We start from the raw sequence: 19,501 nt of genomic DNA on the forward strand, positions 1-19,501 counted from the left end.
GGCACAGCCGCTTGGCAGTGAGCACGACAGAGGGCTCGGGAAAGGCTGGCTCGGTGGCAGTGGGCAAAGCTATAGGTGGTGGCCATACACTTGCTCTCCACCCCTCATCCCCGCTCTGCTGTCGATTTTCCTCTAAACAAATCTAGAGCTTTAAAAGGCGGCAGCACACAAGGGCATCCATCCACTAGGCTTAACAACATGTTTCTTTAACAACTGCTTGATTTAACAATACACTTCTTCAGCTGATCCTTCAACTGCGAAGCTGTGGTTCATGATTCAAACGCCCAGGAGAAAGCAGAATGGCAGTTAACAAGTCGACGTGGGATACGCCGTACACCAGCCACGGAACCAGTCCATCTGTCAAACTGTGGCTCTCGGTGGGTTCTGCGGATTCTCCCCAGGCCACGGCAAGACTGGCAGGCAGTGCCAGCCACGCCGCAGAGGTCTCTTCACAGGCACCGCCTTCCTTGGAGAGCACAGCGGGGCCCCTGGGGCTCTGATGTAGCACTGAGTGTTCAGCGAAGCCCACCGAGGGGAGGAAAGGGAATGTATGGCACAGCCGTCTCCAGAGAACAGATCCGGGCATTTTCAGAGATGATGAAAAGACAACATACTGCTTGGCTAACCAAGGTTTATATGTCGTAAAAGGGTTTAAAATCTGATGCTTTATTAAATGCGCATAGGTAGACCTCTAGGTTAAAAACTTGATTCTGCATCGGTGAATATGAAATCTGAACTATTTGATCCACTGGAAGGCAAAGGAAAGGTCCTATGTTGTGGGAGGAAGAATTGGCGAGGACTCTGCTCTCCCAGCCTGATTGGCGACAGCAGCAGAAGGTGGCCGGGGCTCTGGGCTAGTGGTGAAGCCTCCAGCAGCTCTCCTGGGTGACCAGTGGCCTGACACAGGAATGGCGAGTGGCAGCAGAGAGTTGGGTTGGGCCTTCCCTGCAGCTGGTGGCATCCCAGACTGGCCGGTCCCTTGTAACAATCAGTTCCCATTCAGTCTGTTTCTGGGGAGAAAATACAACTGTCACCTCCATGTCAGCAGCCCCCAGGGGAAGCCCCAGATCCCCCCAGCAGCCAGCTCCTGCCCTTTGGTGTGTGGGGCAGCGCGGGAGTCTCTTCCTCTAGGAGTTGCCTTTCCGCCCACGGTACCCACATTCCCACCAGGAGAGGAGCAAGCAGGTTACAGACGGGATGCTGGCGTCACAGACTTCAGGGCTCCCCCGCTCACTCCTGGAGCTGCAGCTAGAGCAGGAGCCCATCATCCCTGGGCCCACCCGCCCGGCTCCGGGGTCTGGGCTTTCTCTGCCTCCTGCACCCTCCCCTCCCACTCTGCGGGTCACACCATCCAACTGAACAGATAGCACTGGTCTGGCTTCTGTTCTCTGACCCACTGCCGTCTTCCTTGCAACTTCTAGCTCTAAAGTCATGTCTGAGGAGCGTTTACAGCCTCAATGTGGGCCCATCACAGAGGCTTCTGGTGGTCTGAGCAAACAGAAGGCGGCCTGCACACACAGGATCTGCCCAGTAGAGAGGAACACGCTCCGCACTGTGATCCCTCCAACTGCAGCTCTGCCCCATCTTGGACAGCAACATTTTGCTTCACATTGGATGTGTTGCATTTGGCAGCTCAAGGGAACCAATGCTTTAGGGTTAGCATTTTTTTTTTAATGTGCAAGCATATATAACATACACCCTACCATTTGAGCAATTTTTGATTTTTAAGTATGTGATTAAATGGTATATCACAGCACTGTATAACCACCATCCTAGATCCAGATCTTTAGTCGTCAGCTCATGAAAGAAGTTCCCATTTCTGGGGCTGGAGCGATAGCACAGCGGGTAGGGCGTTTGCCTTGCACTCGGCCGACCCCGGTTCTAATCCCAGCATCCCATATGGTCCCCTGAGCACCATAAGCACCGCCAGGGGTAATTCCTGAGTGAAGAGCCAGGAGTAACCCCTGTGCATTGCCGGGTGTGACCCAAAAAACAAAACAAAAAAAAAAGAAGTTCCCATTTCTTCTTCCCCTCTACTGATAACCCATATTCTACCTTCTGTTGCTGTGCTTGTTTGGTTTTGGAGCAACATCTGGTGCTCGGGGGATACTCCCAGTTTGGTACCTGGTGCTTGGGGTGGAGGGTGGGGGGTCTCTCTTGGTGGCTCTACGGGGGCTATGCAGTGCTGGGAAACACTCTGAGGCTCCCTCATGCGAAGATACACTGCAGCCTTTGGAGCTCTCCCTGAGGCCCGCCTCTGTGAATTTTCTTATTCTAATATATGAGTAGAACATGTGTGTTTTTCCAAGATTATTTCATTTAGCATACTTAGTTCTCTCAAGATTCATCCATGTTGAAGAATGTATCAGAATCTCATTCCTTCTATGGCTGAATAATACCTGACTGTATGTACATATCCCCTCTTGTTCAACTGCTGATTTTGTTCCATCTTTGGGCTATAAATAATGCTACTCTGAACACTGATGTACAAAAACCCATTTAAGCCTGTGTTCTCCTTCACTGTGGTTTGATTTGCATTTGACTAATTATGCTGAGCCTCCTTTCATTGGTTAGTTATTTGTTGCTGTTGGGCTATCTAACCTCTGCTGCAGTGCCCCAAACTTATCTCTCCAGTCCTGATCTCTTTCCAGAACTTCACACTTGAGCCAGCACCTCTGCAAAGACCTCTAAGCCAGCCAGACCACAAAGGCAAACTAATCTTCCTTCTCTTCCCAGATGTGCTTCTCTTCCTGAAGTCTTCAGTTATAGGAACCACCTCTACTTGTTACCCCAGTCAGGATCCTGAGTTCATCTTCAACTCCTCTCCATGCAACATTCCTCCACCCCCACCCACTACCCACCACCCAATCATAAAGTTTCCTGATTTCACCTACTGAATGCTGTGCTCCCTTCTTGGCAAACCAACCATGAAAGAGCTGCATTTAAAGAGCTGCATGCTTGGGGGCCTGAGCGAAAGCACAGTGGGTATAGTAGTAGGGGAGGGCGTTTGCCTTGCATGCGGCCGACCCGGGTTCGATTCCCAGCATCCCATATGGTCCCCTAAGCACCGCAAGGAGTAATTCCTGAGTGCACGAGCCAGGAGTAACCCCTGTGCATTGCCAGGTGTGACCCAAAAAGAAAAAAAAAAGTAAAGAGCTGCATGCTGGGGCCAGAGCAATAATATAGCAGGAAGGGTGTTTGCTCTGCACGCGGCTGACCGGGGTTTGATTCCCAACATCCCATATGGTTTCCTGAGCACCAACTGGTGTAATTATTGAGTGCAGAGCCAGGAGTAACCCCTGAGCATCTCTGGGTGTGACCAAAAAAGGAAGGAAGGAAGGAAGGAAGGAAGGAAGGAAGGAAGGAAGGAAGGAAGGAAGGAAGGAAGGAAGGAAGGAAGGAAGGAAGGAAGGAAGGAAGGAAGGAGGAAGGAGGAAGAAAGAAAGAAAGAAAGAAAGAAAGAAAGAAAGAAAGAAAGAAAGAAAGAAAGAAAGAAAGAAAGAAAGAAAGAAAGAAAGAAAGAAAGAAAGAAAGAAAGAAAGAAAGAAAGAAAGAAAGAAAGAAAGAAAGAAAGAAAGAAAGAAAGGAAGGAAGGAAGGAAGGAAGGAAGGAAGGAAGGAAGGAAGGAAGGAAGAAAAAGAAAGGAAGGAAGAAGGAAAGGAAGGAAGGAAGGAAGGAAGGAAGGAAGGAAGGAAGGAAGGAAGGAAGGAAGGAAGGAAGGAAGGAAGGAAGGAAGGAAGGAAGGAGCTGCATGCCAGTAGACACTTCGCATATATACCATTTTACTTTCCTTGAATCCTAAAGAATAATGAAATGTTTTTTTTTTTTTTTTTGCTTTTTGGGTCACACCCAGCGATGCTCAGGGGTTACTCCTGGCTTTGCACTCAGGAATTACTCCTGGCGGTGCTTGGGGGACCATATGGGATGCCGGGGATCGAACCCGGGTCGGCCGCGTGCAAGGCAAACGCCCTACCCGCTGTGCTATCGCTCCGGCCCCAAGAATAATGAAATGAATGGTGCTAACTCCTATGGAATATTCGTGGCACTATTTAACAGACAAGGAATCTGATGTCTAGGTCGGAGTGCTGCAAAGCCTTGTGGGATCCAGACCCCAGGTCCTGCTACGTTCACCAGCCCCAAGCGTCTTCTCCACCTTCACCCTCCACTAGCCCAGCTCTCATCCAGACCCCAACTCTCCTCTAGAACCAACTTCCTCTTCTCCAGTTTCAAATCCCTTCAACTCATTCCCACTGAACTGCCCAAGAAACCACCCAGCAGCCACACCCATGTCCCACCACTGCTGCCATGTGAACTCATCTACAGCCTTGTTCCAGAGACTTGTAAATAAATCTCGAAAGAGATCAGCTAGCCGCAAACATTTCTCAGACCCGTTCCTGGCTGGGTGATCTCTGAAGGGGGTGGGCAAGCTCCCCACCAAACAAAATCCTGGCTGCTGCTCCCACACCCCGAAGGCACAGCTGTGCCTCCAGCCAGACTGTCCAGTTAAATATTCTGAATTTTCTGGACATCTTACACCAGATTGGAAGGGACGTAACACAGATTCCAACTGATTTTGACTAACAAAAACATTAACATAGAAGGCTCAACTTGCAACAGCTTAATAAATCCTCAGACAAGGACTTAATGTTTCCATGGTGAGATACAACAAGTTTCATAAATTTTCTTCAGTGAAATATTTTTTGATCATTCTGTTAGTCACTTAGTGGTAACAAGCAAGCACTGTAGCACTGTCGTCCTGTTGTTCATTGATTTGCTCCAGCGGGCACCAGTAAGTCTCCATGTGAGACTTGTTACTGCTTTTGGCATATCGGATATGCCATGGGTAGCTTGCCAGGCTCTATAAAATAAATTATTGTGGGCCTCCTACGGGGTAAACTTAAAGGGTGGTTGGGAAAATGAAGACAATGTTGGAGGGAAGGTGACAGTGGTGGTGGATTGGTGTTGAAATATTTAATGCCTATAACAAATCACCATGAACAACTTTGTAAATCATGGTGTTTAAATGAAGTAGGGGAAATTTAAAAAAAATTTAAAGAAAGAAATGACAGAAAACTCAGCTCAAAACACACTCTAAGATCATCTATTTCCAGGAAATAGGAAAATGCATTGCAGTTTAGTGAGGAAAAGCATACCTGGTATGTAGCCTGGGGGACGCATTTCTTCAACATGGCTCTCTAGAACATCTCAGTTAAAACTGCCTTCAAAGTTTCTAATCATTAAATAGCTGAATGTTACATGCAATCAAAGAATATGCTTTACTAAAATTGTCATTACAATACATTGCTGAGTCCAGGGATGTGGCTGGAAAGTAGAGCACATGCTACCCATGGTGAGGTCCTGGGTTTGATCATGACTGATAGAATATATCTAATATGATAAAATCCCCAGAAATGTGCACTTTTGGTGACATAGCCAAAGCCAGGAGTGGGGTGGAGGGTGACATAGAGGCAAAGGTCAATATTCCCTGCTGCTCCTGGCACTCCCATAAGGGCCATCACCTCTGGAGGAATTTAAGGACAATCCATGAACAGGCTGGCCTGCACCCATTCCTCAGGGTCCATACACCAGAAATCTGGAGAAATATAGAAACCTCCTCAGTCTCCATGGCCTCCTGAACGGTTCTCTGCTCTGTTCACCCAGCCTGGAGGCCTTGAGGAACACACAATCACCTAGAGGTGCAGCAAAGGGCAGGCCCAGGGATCAAGACTCTGGAAAATCTGGGCCAGAGTGATAGTACAGTGGGTAGGGTGTTTGCCTTGCATGTGGCCTATCTGGGTTCGACCTCTGACACCCCATATTGTGGTCCCCTGAATCACTAGGAGTGATCCCTAAGCACAGAGTCAAGAGCCCTGAGCACTGCTGAGTATGGCCCCAACCTGCCCCACCACCAAACTGACCAAAACAAAAACTGGGGGCAGAGCAATAGTACAGAAGGCAGGGCATTTGCCTTGTATGCTGCTGACCCAGGTTCAACCTCTGGCACCCCACAGGATTCCCAAGCCATGCAAGAAGGGATTCCTGAGCATAAAGCCAGAAGTAAGCCCTGAGAATCACTGGTGTGACCCCCCAAAGCAAAACAACAGCAACAAAAGAGACTAGAAAATCAACACCAAGTAATCTCACTTGTCTGTGGCTTCAAAATCCTGTCCTTGATAAAAGCCAACTTCCAAAATGTTCTTTCAAGTATTAATCCCATGATCTAGAGAAATTGAGGGAAAAAAATCTAGCTCCCTGCAGAAATGCTTCCAGACCCCAAAGTCACTGTCCAGTTAAAAACTTAACTCCAGAGGCTGGAGCAATAGTACAGCAGGTAGGGCATTTGCCTTGCACGCAGCCCGAGCCGGGTTTGATTCCCAGCATCCCATATGGTCCCCTGAGCACCGCCAGGGGTAATTCCTGAGTGCAGAGCCAGGAGTAACCCCTGTGCATCGCTGGGTGTGACCCAAAAAGAAAAAAAAAAACTTAACTCCATCTGTCACCCTATTTGAAATTTTAGAATCCCTGGAGTGTGCAGCCACAAACGTGAACACACGAACACACGATATCTCGTACTCTATACCACTGATGTGCCAGGAGTAGCACATCACATTGGATGGGATGTAAAGTAGAAGGCAACTGATCTCAATTAAAAAATATTAGCACATAAGGCTCAACCTGTAACAAGATGTTAGTAATCTCTTATACAGGGGTTTAATGGCTCCAGGATGAGATACAACAATCTTCACACTTTATTCTAAGAAATTTTTTTGAAGCATTTTTAGAAGATTATCTATAACAAGCAATACAAAATAAATAACTTAGAGCCTTTTGTTGGGGCAGGCTTAAATGATGATTGGGAAAATTCAAAATGATGGTGGTGGGAAGGTGTAATGGTGGTAGAATTGGTGTTGAAATATTGAATATAATAAATTACTGTGAACAATTTTGTAAAAATTAAATCAAATTTTAAAAAATCAAGCTCTTGACTCAATATCTGTTGAAAAAGTAAGATGACTTTCCTATGTCAGGAATAACAATAAAAATGCAAAATATAGGATTTTCATCATTAAAACAGCACTCCATGTGTCTACAGACAATGAAATGCTCTCTCTCTCTCCTTTTGTTCAAAAGTTTGATCTGAATGTCCTCAAAAATCCTCTAGTCTTATAACCCAATGACTATGGCTCTGCCTGACTCAGGTGATACTTTGACCTATTCTCTGACAGCTAAGAAACAGCAAACTGTGAACTCCTGTAGGTTCACTCTGTTCCACGGATTTGAAAAACATGAATCAAGGGCCAGGAAGATACCTCAAAGGGATGAGCAACTGCCCTGCATGCTCGAGGCCCTGAGTTTATTTCTCCGAGCTCGAGTAGCCTCTTACACTGCTGGGGGCCTAAGCAGCATCACCTGGCTGGGCCTGAGCAGGGCCACGCTGCTGGGCTGAGTACTGTTGGGAGTGAGCCCAGGACCTACAAGCACTACTGGGGGAGGCCCCATAAGTAGGCAAGTAAAAATGAAAAGCCAGTCAACAAAACGAAACAGTAATCCTCACCCCTTTATCACGTGTTCCAGTGACTTCTGCTGCCCATTGCCCCTGAAACAGCCACTCCAGTCCTGCTGCCAGACAGACCTCAAAAGAGTGAAGGGCCCATGCAATGCATTCAGTGACCACCCATGAACCATGCCCACAGAGGGATGGCCATGGCTCCTCCTTACCCAACTTAAGTCCAGCCTGGGGACTCTGTGCATCCAGGGGCTCTGAGCTGGCCTCGGGGGCACTGGGCTCCCACAGTTCACTATTCTCAGATACCTCCAAATAGGTATCACCCATCCCCATTTTATGAACTGCTGGAGGGTCGCCGGGGCCCTGGTCCTCGCTGCCGGTGTCTGCCACAGCGCGGGTCTCCTCACCCATCTTCTCAGCGAACCACTGCTTGACTTGCTGGGAGCTCATCTGGGTCTTGTCACAGAGGCTCTGCAGGTCATCCTCATACAGCATCTTGTGTGTCGTATAATAGTCCTGCAGCAGCTCCCGGTTGCTGGGGGTGATGACCAGCAGCCCCGGGGGGAAGTTGCCCCGCTTATAGTCCTCATACCACTTGAGCTGGCCGTTCTTCAGGGCATACCTGCTGTCCCCAAACCAGCGCACCACCTCTGGCCGTGGCAAACCTGTCTGGGCCATGATGGAGTCATAGTCCTGGTTGCTTGGCCACTGTGTCTGGACAAAGAGCTGCCGCAGCAGGTGCCTCTGTTGGGCTGTCTTCTTGTAGCCCCCTCTGCCTGGTGGCTGATCGGCCAACTTATTTGATCCATCATCTTCAGGCTCAAAGAGCTCCAGGCCTGGAAGCTCATTCTTGCCATTGGCTTCAGTAACCCGCAGATTCTTGAGGTTGATTTTGATGGGGCTGACCTTGCGTTCTGCCGAGGTGTGGTCACCGGGTACTTCTGGGGAGCCGTTTTCACCACGGATCCTCAGGTCCTGGGCCATATCTTCTTCCCCACCTTCATCTTCCACAGCCTCATCATCTTCTTGAGGGGCACCATCATCCACCCTCCTGGTCTCCTCAGCAGTCCCCCTTTTCCGTCTCTCTGAAAACCAGCTATCAATCTCCCTTCGGGTCATTTTGGTTTCCATTCTCAAACGATCCAGCTCCTCGTCAAGAGGAAGGGGATTCTGTGCAAAACTGCTCTCCAGGACTCTAAGCTGCTCGGGGGCACGCTCCTTGTACTTAGTTGGCGTGAAGTCGGGGGTCTGGTGCCAGGACTGCCGTCTGGCAGAAGGGTGTGTGGCCAGGCTGGCTGCTGTTGGGATGCTGGTCCCATCTGGAGCCTTGGCTGCTTGGCTGCTGGGGAGAAGGGCACCTCTGGCAGGGAGTCCATGATGATGGAGCTGTGCTCACCTGGCAGCATGCCTCTGGAGCCCTTCAGATTCCTGCAGTGGTATCTCCGGTCGCTGAACCACTTCCGCACCTCTCTGGTACTGAGGCCAGTCACTTTGGTCAGATGTTCGACCTCGCTCTGTCCCGGGAACTGGTTCCGACAGAAGCTGCCCTTCAGAGCAGACAGCTGCTCATGGGACTTTTTGTTTTTGTAGATGCTGGCATCAAGGAAGGCTTGGGAGGTGATGCTGGGGCACGCTGTGAGAAGCGACTGGGCAGCATTGACCACCTTCACAGCTGAGGTGTTGTTGGAACACACAGTGTTAATGGGGGCAACAGGTGGCTGCTTGGGGACAGATGAAACTGACAGGGGGAGGGAAGAACTTGGAGCCTGCAACCCATTGGCCAAGAGTGGCTGAGTGACCAGAAGTCCCCCTGCTGTACCTTCGGGCTGTCCCACCACATGGCCTGGTAGAGTGGCCTGGATGAGATGTTGAACGTTGCCAGTATTGGCCACCAGGGGTGTATTTAGAACTGTGATTGTGGGCTGTGGGACAGACTGGATGACGGTATTGAACATCTTTTTCCGGGCATCCTCAATCTCCTCGGGGGACCAGCTGATCCCTTGCTTCAGCCTCTGAGCTGTAAACCAGATCTTGAGTTGCTCTTCTGGGTACTTGGTCACCACGGTCAAGTAGCAGAGCTCAGCTTTGGTTGGATAGGGGAACTTGTGGAAAGAGTTCTTCAGGAAGCTGTTGGAGTCCATGGCTGCATTGTATGTCGGAATGCTACTCAGGGGGATCATCACTTTGGGCAGTGACTTGGAGGTGGGCAGTGGCTGGTGAGGGTGGTGCTGAGCATGCACCGGGGGCTGCTGCTGGAGGGATAGGAACTGGGCTATTCCTGCCGGTAAAACGGGAACCGTTCCTATCAGCGGCCCATTGGAGGCATGGGGGCGTTTTGCAGAACTGGTAGAAGGCTGGCTGACTGGAACCCCCCCATTGATAAAGGTGTGGTCCCCCTCTTTTGTCTCCTTTTCCACAGAAGATGAAGTTGGGAAGGTCTCACCAGTGGGCTGACTGGGAACATTCTCCTTGAGGGTGTGAATCTTTTTGGCTTCAGCTTTGCCTTTCATTATCTTCATGATTGGAGTTTTGGTAATGATGATTTCTGCCTGCCCATCAGTCCCTTCGGGGTTGGGTTCACCTGATGGGTCAGGAGTGCTGGTGCTCTCAGGGATGCTCTGCTCCACAACGACATGATTGTCTGGCATGGCCACATTCCACACAAAACTCGCTTCGCTTGAGTGGCATTTGGCATTGTGCAGAGAAAGCCCCTCAGGGTTTTTTGCCAGAAAACTGCATTCAGTGCATATGAAATTTGGGTCTTTATTAAAGTCTGTGTGCTCTGAATTAATATGTCCCACAAACTGGGCCATGTCCTGGGCCCTGAAATCACAGTATCTACAGGAATAGGAGTAACCATCCAGAGTGCTCCGGTGCCCATTGGCCAGTGCAGTGCTGTCGGCACTGCTGGAACTTGGAGCCGCCTCACTGCTGGTGGCAGGCACTTCTGGGGGCAGATCTTGCTGAGGACCTTCTGGCAAAGCCTCCGCCGGCTGAGCCTCTGCACTGGCCTCCTGCAGCGCCACTGTCTTCACAGGGATCATGCAGGGGGTGGTAGATTTCCTCTTGCTAGCCATGGTGACAAACACTCTTGTGTGATCAGCAGGTGAGAGTGTGTCCTATCAAGGGCCTCACAGTACAAGATCTAGAAGCTCCATCAAGGCCAAAGAAAGTTTTCAAGGGCAGCGTTTTCAGTTGTTTGCAGAAAGCCAGTTTTCCCTATTAAACCTGGGGAGGAAGAAGGAGAAAACAAACAAACAAAAAAAAAAGGTTATGGTCTCTTTAGCTCTGTGTATGTGTTTCTCAGATTCCCAGGCACATGCCTATGCTTGTCTTTTATCACAGAAAGGTCAGCCATGACTTGGTTGTGGAGTTGGGAGCCTCCCCAAATACTAGCAAAACAGTGCCCTGTAGAATGACCCAGGGACATTCCAACACCATTTGATTGACTTAAGCCATGTGTTTTTGCTTTGTTCTGCACCCCCAAGCTTGCATTAAGTGACTCTGATTTGAAAAACAAAAACAAAAATCCTCTTTTGTATTTCTAAATTAATTCTGACCATGTCAGAGTCAGAACAAAAGACCCTAGTGTAATTCTTATTTAAATGTTTGGGCCAACAAGGATCTTTCTTTTCATAGCCTTCCCACAAATGAGAACAAGGCAAGTCCATCGCCTCTGGGGTGGGCCCAGAGGCCAAGTCACTGTGGCATGAATTGTGGGCTGGAAAACGGCTGCCACTGAAGTCGGGCACTTTCCATAGCTTTTCCCAGGCTGTTGCCCAAACCCACCTGTTCTAGGCCACAGAAAAGGGATCATCTCATGAAGCTGCCCCAAAAGTTAGAGGGACAGGAGGCCTATAGTCCATGGTCTGATAAGCTGTAAGTTCTCCCTCCAGATGGAGCAACTCACAGTATACCCTCAGCTCAGATGTGCATACTACATGTGATCTCCCACTGTGTTTCTTTTGCTCTTCTTCCCTTCCCCCCACCCTTGTTCCTGAAAACAAACAAGCACTTAACCCAGCTCACCACTGGGTGTGGCCTGCAAGGCCCCTGAGCAACACTGGGCAGCCAGGGGGCCTCCAGCACTGCTGCGCTGAGTAACATCACACCCACAGACTCTCAAACTGAAATGCCCGGCCCAACTGTAAGTGGCACTCCGAACCAACTGAGCACTGTTTGGGAGGACTCCAAAATACTCAACATTTTTTTGTGGGGGAGCTACATCAAATGAGGTTGAGGGGCTACTCTGGGCTCTATACACAAAGGTCATTCCTGCCAGTGCTCCAGAGACACACTTAACTCTTATCCACTTGAAATTCACTTCAAAAGTTCTATGAATTTACTTACATCTTAATTTTATAAGATAGCATGAGAAAAGTGTTTCTGTGTTTCCTATTATTAGCATCCTCTATCATAATCATATTTCTCCTAGCAAACTATAATGCTGATCATGAATAAAATAATAGTAATTCTGATACCAAAATGATGTTATCATTAATATTTAGGGTTGATATAAAAAAGTAAAAAGTTTTAATATCTCTAATTTTAGTAAATAAACCCAGCAAACTAATTTTTTGTTTGTAAGTTTAATTATGATGACCAATGATAAAAAATGATTACTGTTAAGAATGAAAATAAGGGGGGCTAGAGTGACAGCACAGCGGGTAGAGCGTTTGCCTTGCACGCGGCCGACCCGGGTTCAAATCCCAGCATCCCATATGGTCCCCTGAGCACCGCCAGGGGTGATTCCTGAGTGCATGAGCCAGGAGTGACCCCTGTGCATTGCTGAGTGTGACCCAAAAAGCAAAAAAAAAAAAAAAAAAAAAGAATGAAAATAAGGGGCTGGAGCAATAGCACGGCGGGGGGGGGATAGGGCGATTGCCTTGCATGCGGCCAACCCAGGTTCAATTCCCTAGTATCCCATATGGTCCCCCAAGCACCGCCAGGAGTAATTTCTGAGTGCATGAGCCAGGAGTAACCCTGGTGCAACGCCAGGTGTGACCCAAGGAGCAAAAATAAATAAGTAAATAAAAATTAAAATAAACTAGGGATATGCCTTAAACAGATAGCACACATGCCTGACATTTGATCCCCAGCGCTGCATGGCCCTCCAGAGCATCATCAGAGATGGCTCTGGTAACTCATGGACAATGCCAAGGTGGTCCTGGTGGCCTCCCATACTGCAGCATCAGGTCTGAGTGCTGAGCTGTCAGGGACACACAGCCTGCATGGCAGGGCCAAGAGTTGCAGAGAGTGGGCCCAAGGCTTCTAAGCACTGCTGAGTATGGTCCCTATAACAAAACAAAATATGATTCTACAGTGCACATACATAACTGAATACTACTTGACCATAAGAAAAGATAAAATCATGCAATTTTTCACTATGTGGATGGATCCAGAGAGATTTTTGATTGTTTGATTGGTTTTTGGCTTTTTGGTCACACCCAGTGATGCTCAGGGGTTACTCCTGGTTCTGCACACAGGAATTACTCCTGCAGTGCTCAGGGGACCCAGGGATGGAACCTGGATCAGCCACATGCAAGGCAAATGCCCTACCTGCTGTACTACTGCCTCTGGAAAGTATTATACTGAGTGAACTGAGTGAGGAGAGGGACAGATACAGAATAATCTCTCTCATATTTGGGGGAATAAAGAAACATAGTAAGGGAATAATAAAGGGTGAAAGGCAACAGAACCTGAAAACTGGTCTGCATAATAGAGGCTTAGAAGGCTTATGGGGAGCAGAGACGGGGGTGGGGGGGGGCGGCAATAGTGGGACAATTGTGGAGGGAAGCTGACACTCTGGTAGTGGTGTGGTTTTAGAATACTGTATTCATGAAACACTCTCATTCATAGTATTATAAATCATGGGGCTTAGAATTTTTAAAAATTTACAAGAAATAAAAAATGTTAAAATAATTTTTAACTGTGAGCTAAACCAGAAATGTGGGTCAAGCAGTAGAGCACATAGCCTTGCACGTAAAAAGCCCTGGGTTCAATTTGTGACACTCCACTCTCTGTAGTACCACCAGGAATAAGTGTAGCCCACCAGAAAATACAGTTACATAATAAACATATACACATATCTAACCACTTGTCGCCAAATCCTCCAACTGATTTATCATACACATGCTTTTAAATTTTTATTATAAAGATAAAAGCATATCAACTTTTTAATTATATAATCCCCTATGATTTAATACCCTTTCATCTTGTCTAAATATTATTTTTGTTTTGTTTTTTGGGTCACACCCGGCGATGCACAGGGGTCCATATGCTGCGAATCAAACCCGGGTAGGCCGCGTGCAAGGCAAACGTCCTACCCGCTGTGCTATTACTCCAGCCCCTTGTCTAAATATTTTATACATATTTTAAATCATGCTTTTTTTAACTGAACATTATATCATAAATGTTTTAATTAAATAAGCTATTTGCCTTGTATGTGGCCAACCCCAGTAAAATCCTGCACTTCATAGGGTCCCCTGAGCCTCCCCCCCCAAAAAAAAAATTAAATAACATGCTTTTTAGTCAGACTTGAATGGTGCCTTAATAATGGCACTAATAATGGTGCCTAAAAAAACAACAAATTTTTCTTCCTCCTCTGCTACTGAATAAACTTTCTACAACTCTTCTCTCCTAGATCTCAATCAAATGACTTCTGTGAAAAGAGGCTGACTTTCTTCAAATTATTCAATTGGCAAATTATTTCCTAATACTAACAGGCACATGAATAGGCTTATCATTTACCTCACTGAGTTTCAACATTTCTAAATGCATTAGAAAACATTAAAAGTATAAAGTCTTTATAATTCCAAATCAGTAGTTATATTTTCAGCAAGTTATATAATGAATAATGTAGTTCTAGCAAGCAAATTAGATTGACTATTTAAAAGTGCAAGTGAAATTTTAATTTCTTTTAACTTTTTGTTTGTTTTGGGTCATACCTGGTGATTCTCAGGGCTTACTCCTAGCTCTGCATTCAGGAATCACTCTTGTTAGGCTTGGGGACCATACGGGATGCCGGGGATTGAACCCAGGTTGGCAGCATGCAAGGCAAGCACACTTTCCTCTGTACTATCACTTTTGCCCCTAGTTACTTAAATTTTGAAGCAAATTAAGGTGTGTGTGTGTGTGTGTGTGTGTGTGTGTGTGTGTGTGTGTGTGTGTAGAGAGACAGAGACAGAGAGACAGAGACAACGTGGAAAATGGGCTTCTCCAGAGAAGCAAAATTAAAGGAGAGAAAGAAAGATACATATGCAAGAGAGAACATGTACTTGGAAAAGCAAGGAAGTGCAAGTGGCACTTTTATTGTTTGTTGTTGTGTTGCGGGGAGGGATTGCCACTGTTGGGTCTCACCAGTTCAGGAGCTATTCCTTAGCTCTGATTCAAGAGTGACCACTGGAGAGTTTACCACCTCTCTGGCCCCAAGTGACTTTTTGTAGTTGTTTTTACGCTATACCCAGGTAGTGCTCGGGGATTACTCCTGCCGTTGTGCTGAGGGATCACTTCTGGCAGGGCTCAGGAAACTGTATATGGTGCTGGGAATTGAATCTGGATCAGCTGCACGTAGGCAAGGGCCTTACCCATTGTACTATCTCTCCAGTTCCCAAGTGACATTTAAAAGAAAGTGATAATTAGATCTTCATCAAATTTTAAAACTTTTGTTCTTCAAAGGCACATGCTTTGCATGTGGGGAACCTGGGTTTGATCCCTGGCATATTGTTTCCCAAGCCCCAAGCACTGAGCCAGAAACAGCCTCTGGGCACAGGTATGCACCCCAAAATGAACAAGAAAGGACACCATCAGAAAATGAAAACGATTGACTCATATAATGGGAGAAAATGTTTGCAAACATATATCTCAGCCATGGTTTATATTCAGAATACTATAACAAACTCCTATACAACTCAACAATCAAAATAGCCCAATTTAAAAGTAGTTTGCCAAGGCTGGAGAAAGCTCAGTGGTTTATAGCATGTGCTCTGCACGTACGCTTCCCACAGTGATAAAAAATTACAGCAAGTATTGGTGAGTATATAGATAAACTAGACCTCTCATGCACTGCTGGCAGAAATGTACAACGATACAGCTTCGAATTAAAAAAAAAGCCCTTGGAAACAGCTTGGCAGTTATTCAAAAAGCTAAATATAGTTACTGAACGACTCAGTAAAGTTTACTCACAGGTAATACACAAAAGCAGCAAACCTGTGCCCACATAAAAATTAATGATACTGTCACTATCATCAAGCCAAAAAAAAAAAGCAAAACAGAGTACAATGAGCAGGGCATTTAACTTGCATGCAGTCAGCCTGGGTTTTGATCCCCAGCATCCAAAATGTTTCCCCCATGCCCTGCCACAGAGGTGGGGTGGAGTAGGGGGGATGGAGTGGGAGAGTGGGAGGGATACTGGGAACACTGGTGGAGGGGACTGGGCACTGGTGGAGGGATGTAAACAAAATGCCAACATGAAAGCTCATAAGTTTGTAACTGTAACTCATGGTGATTCACTAATAAAAATAAATAAATAATGTTTCCCCCAAGCACTGCTAGGAATGAATGATTCCTCAGTTCAGAGTCAGGAGTAACCCCTGAACATTTCCAGGTGTGACCCAAAAACCAACAACAGCAAAAAAAGAGAAAACAATCTTCATGCCTATCAACCTATCAAGTGAAGAATGAACAAACAGAATGTGGCATGTCTATATAACAGACTATTATATTCAGCCATGAAAAGGAATGAAGTACTGGAATACACTAAACACAGAAAACGTGCGGTCTAAAATGAGGCAGGCACAAAATGTCACAGATTATATGACTGCATTTGTATGACATACCAAAAATAGGTGACTCCCTAGGGTCAGAAAGCAGATTAATGGTTGCCAAGGAATAAAAGACAGGAAAATGACTGCTAATATGTACAAGGTTTCTTTGGGGTGATAAAAAATGTCCTAAAATTAGACAATGGTATGTTTACACAACTGTGAATATAGTAAAGAGCATGGGAAGGACATCAAACTCCAGAAAGGTAGTAGGAAGAAAATTACAGTCTTCAGTTTTCCAAATGAGGGCTACCATTTGTGCCCTGATGTCATTTATTTACCATACATCCTGAGAAGGAGTAGTTAAATTAAGTTTCTGCTATTTTATTTACTAAGACTGAGGCAGTGAGCAACATGAAGCCCCAAATTGTTACTCAAAAAATGGTCCAGGGGCCTGGAGCAATAGCACAGCAGGTAGGGTGTTTGTCTTGCATGGGGCTGACCCAGGTTCGATTTCCAGCATCCCATATGGTCCCCTGAGCATCACCAGGGGTAATTCCTTAGTACAGAGCCAGGAGTAACCCCTGTGCATCGCCGGGTATGACCAAAAAGAAAAAAAAAAAGGTCCAGGAGAGTAACTGTGTTAGGCATTCAGTGCAGGTCAATGCTGAAGGAAACTGCACAGAAGAGCTTGGTGGGGCAGTGGCAACCACCACCAAACGTGACTGCTGAAGACTGTGTAAGAAGTGCTTCAGACAAAGCCTCTCATTTTACTCCAAACACAGAGAAAGAACTATTGTTTTCCTTTTACAGACAAGAAAAAAGGAGGGGGGTTGGAGCTATAGTACAGCAGGTAGGGCGTTTGTCTTGCATGCAGCCTGACCCGGGGTTTGATTCCCAGCATCCCATATGGTCCCCCTGAGCACCGCCAGGAGTGACTCCTGAGTGTAGAGCCAGGAGTAACCCCTGTGCATCACTGGGTGGACCCAAAAAGCAAAAAAAAAAAAAAAAAAAAGAGCAGAGAAATGAAGTAACTGCAGAAGGGCACAAAGAGCCTGGATATAAATTTGGGGGTGGGGTGGGGAATAAAGGCTGGCTCTAGAGCCTACACTCTAAACCATTCTTCACTGAGCAATCTAACCAACCACAGCATTCCTGAAATGAGAGGCACGGTCTCACAAAGTGATATGCTTCCCCCAGACTTAACAGAAAAACGTTCAGTGAATCCCCTATTTTACTACCTAGATGCTGATCATAGTTCTTGCCACTTTTAGCAACATTATCCATTTTGATGAGTTTGTGTTTGTCATACATTTTTATAAGGGTACCAAATGACAGCAAAACGGTGCTTAAAGGATATAAAGCTCAAATTATCAAGAAAACCATTCATCCAGAAAACATTTGTGGGCCATACCATGTGCACTGAAAAGGTACATATTTTGCTGTTGTTGGTAGAATATCCTACATATGTCTGCTAGCTCAATTGGCCTATAATGTTATTCAATTCTAAAATCTCATCCTTGAAAAAATTTAACCGATAAAGAAAATGGAGGGGAAAGGGAACAGTCTATCGGAAACCACATAAAACATTCTACCTAATAGAAAAGATTCAATCTAAGGACAAATAAGCATCCCCACTGTCACTGTTCAACATTATAATGGAATCCTAGACAGGAAAATATAACAAAAATAACTGTGAAGACCAGTCAAGGGAGAAATGGTGAAAAAATGCAGTATTTAATATGAGGGGACTGTCTAGTTAAAAAAGAAACTGAAAAACTATAATTAAAATGAAAACGGAGTAAGATGATAAGCTATATTAGCACTATACAAAAAGTTTTAGCTTTCCTATAAACCAAAAAATAGTCAATTAGAGAAGGAAATGGAAGCGGGGAGAAGTTCATTCAGATTAATCATCAATCTGGAAAAAGATCACAGAACAAACTTTGTAAGACATGCAAGACTATGTATCAAAATAAGAAAACTTAACTAAGAACCAAAAGAAGACCTGAATAGCATATGCCAAGACTTGGTCAAACGGAGTCCCTGATCAGTATCTTATGGTTCTGACTTGGCAAGTTCCTTCTTTATTTATTTTGCTTTTGGGGTCACAACCAGCGATGCTTAGGAGTTACTCCTGGCTTTGCACTCAGGAATTACTCTTGGCAGTGCTTGGGGGACCATATGGGATGCTAGGGATTCAACCCGGGTCAGCCATGTGCAAGGCGAACGCCCTACCCGCTGTACTATTGCTCCGGCCCCCCAAAAAGCAAGATTTTTGTGAACTTGCAAGGCAAATGCCCTCCCTGCTGTACTATTACTCCATCTCAAGCAGAAAGTGCTTGAATTAAGCAAAGATGTGCTTCATTTGTTATGCAGCCCCTTACTGTAAAAAGTTATCACTCTTTTTGGTCTCTCCTCCTCAGTTTTCCTTTAGTTGCTTTTATGTTTCATGTACTCTTGTAAGCTTCTTCGTGAACTTGGTTTCCTACAAGTTACAATTAATCTAAGATTGATAAATATCAACACCAGTGACTTACTACACTTTTGTAGTAAGTATAGTAAGTGTACCACTACCTCAGGTCCTTCAGCAGAGACATTCACTCCACCTCCAGATACAACCCTGCCTCTAATCTCTGGATTGTGTGGATGTCAGAAAACATCTTATAATGGCTAATGAGATCTGGTAGATAATCATGGATGCTGGAGGGAGACTATAGCAACATTAGCATAGTAGGAACATAAGCACTGTAACAGCCAGAGCAGTTAGTGAGTGGAGGAAAGAAGGAGGAAAGTCACTATTACAACCAGTTGACTGACAGAAATTTCCTGAGTTATGACGCCTACACCTTATCAGGTCGGTTTTGTTAAATTTGGTAGACTGCAAATTGCAAACAGAGAACTCAAGCAAGGATACAAAATTCTATGCAGAACATTAGAAGGAGTTTCCTATAAATAACTTTAGGGCTGGGGAGACAGTTCAATGGGCTGCGTGCACCGTAAGCAGGAGGCCCCGGATAACCACCAGCTCTACCAGCAGCAGCATCAGGGGTGGCTTCCTGACCACACTTTAGTACTCAATCCCTGAGTACTAAGGCAAGAGTACCCCCGACCACCACTGGGTGTGGCCCAAATTCAAAACAAAACAAGCAAAAACCCAAGCAGGGGCTGGAGTGATAGCACAGAGGGTAGGGCATTTGCCTTGCACCCGGCCAACCCGGGTTCGAATCCC

At 46.1% G+C, this 19,501-nt stretch overlaps 1 protein-coding gene across 1 annotated transcript in view; it reads right to left on the reverse strand.

Annotated features, from left to right (window-relative positions):
• Positions 1-797: 797 nt before the first annotated feature.
• Positions 798-19,501, reverse strand: part of ZHX3 (zinc fingers and homeoboxes 3) — a 114,101-nt gene continuing 95,397 nt past the window's right edge. The window contains 3 exon segments of the mRNA XM_055138962.1: positions 798-1,010; positions 7,720-8,842; positions 8,845-10,735. Of these exon segments, the coding sequence (XP_054994937.1) occupies positions 1,000-1,010; positions 7,720-8,842; positions 8,845-10,584 (2,874 nt within the window). The 5' untranslated portion in view covers positions 10,585-10,735 and the 3' untranslated portion in view covers positions 798-999.

Source organism: Sorex araneus, chromosome 5, assembly GCF_027595985.1.
Source record: "Sorex araneus isolate mSorAra2 chromosome 5, mSorAra2.pri, whole genome shotgun sequence".
Classification (NCBI taxonomy): Eukaryota; Metazoa; Chordata; class Mammalia; order Eulipotyphla; family Soricidae; genus Sorex; species Sorex araneus.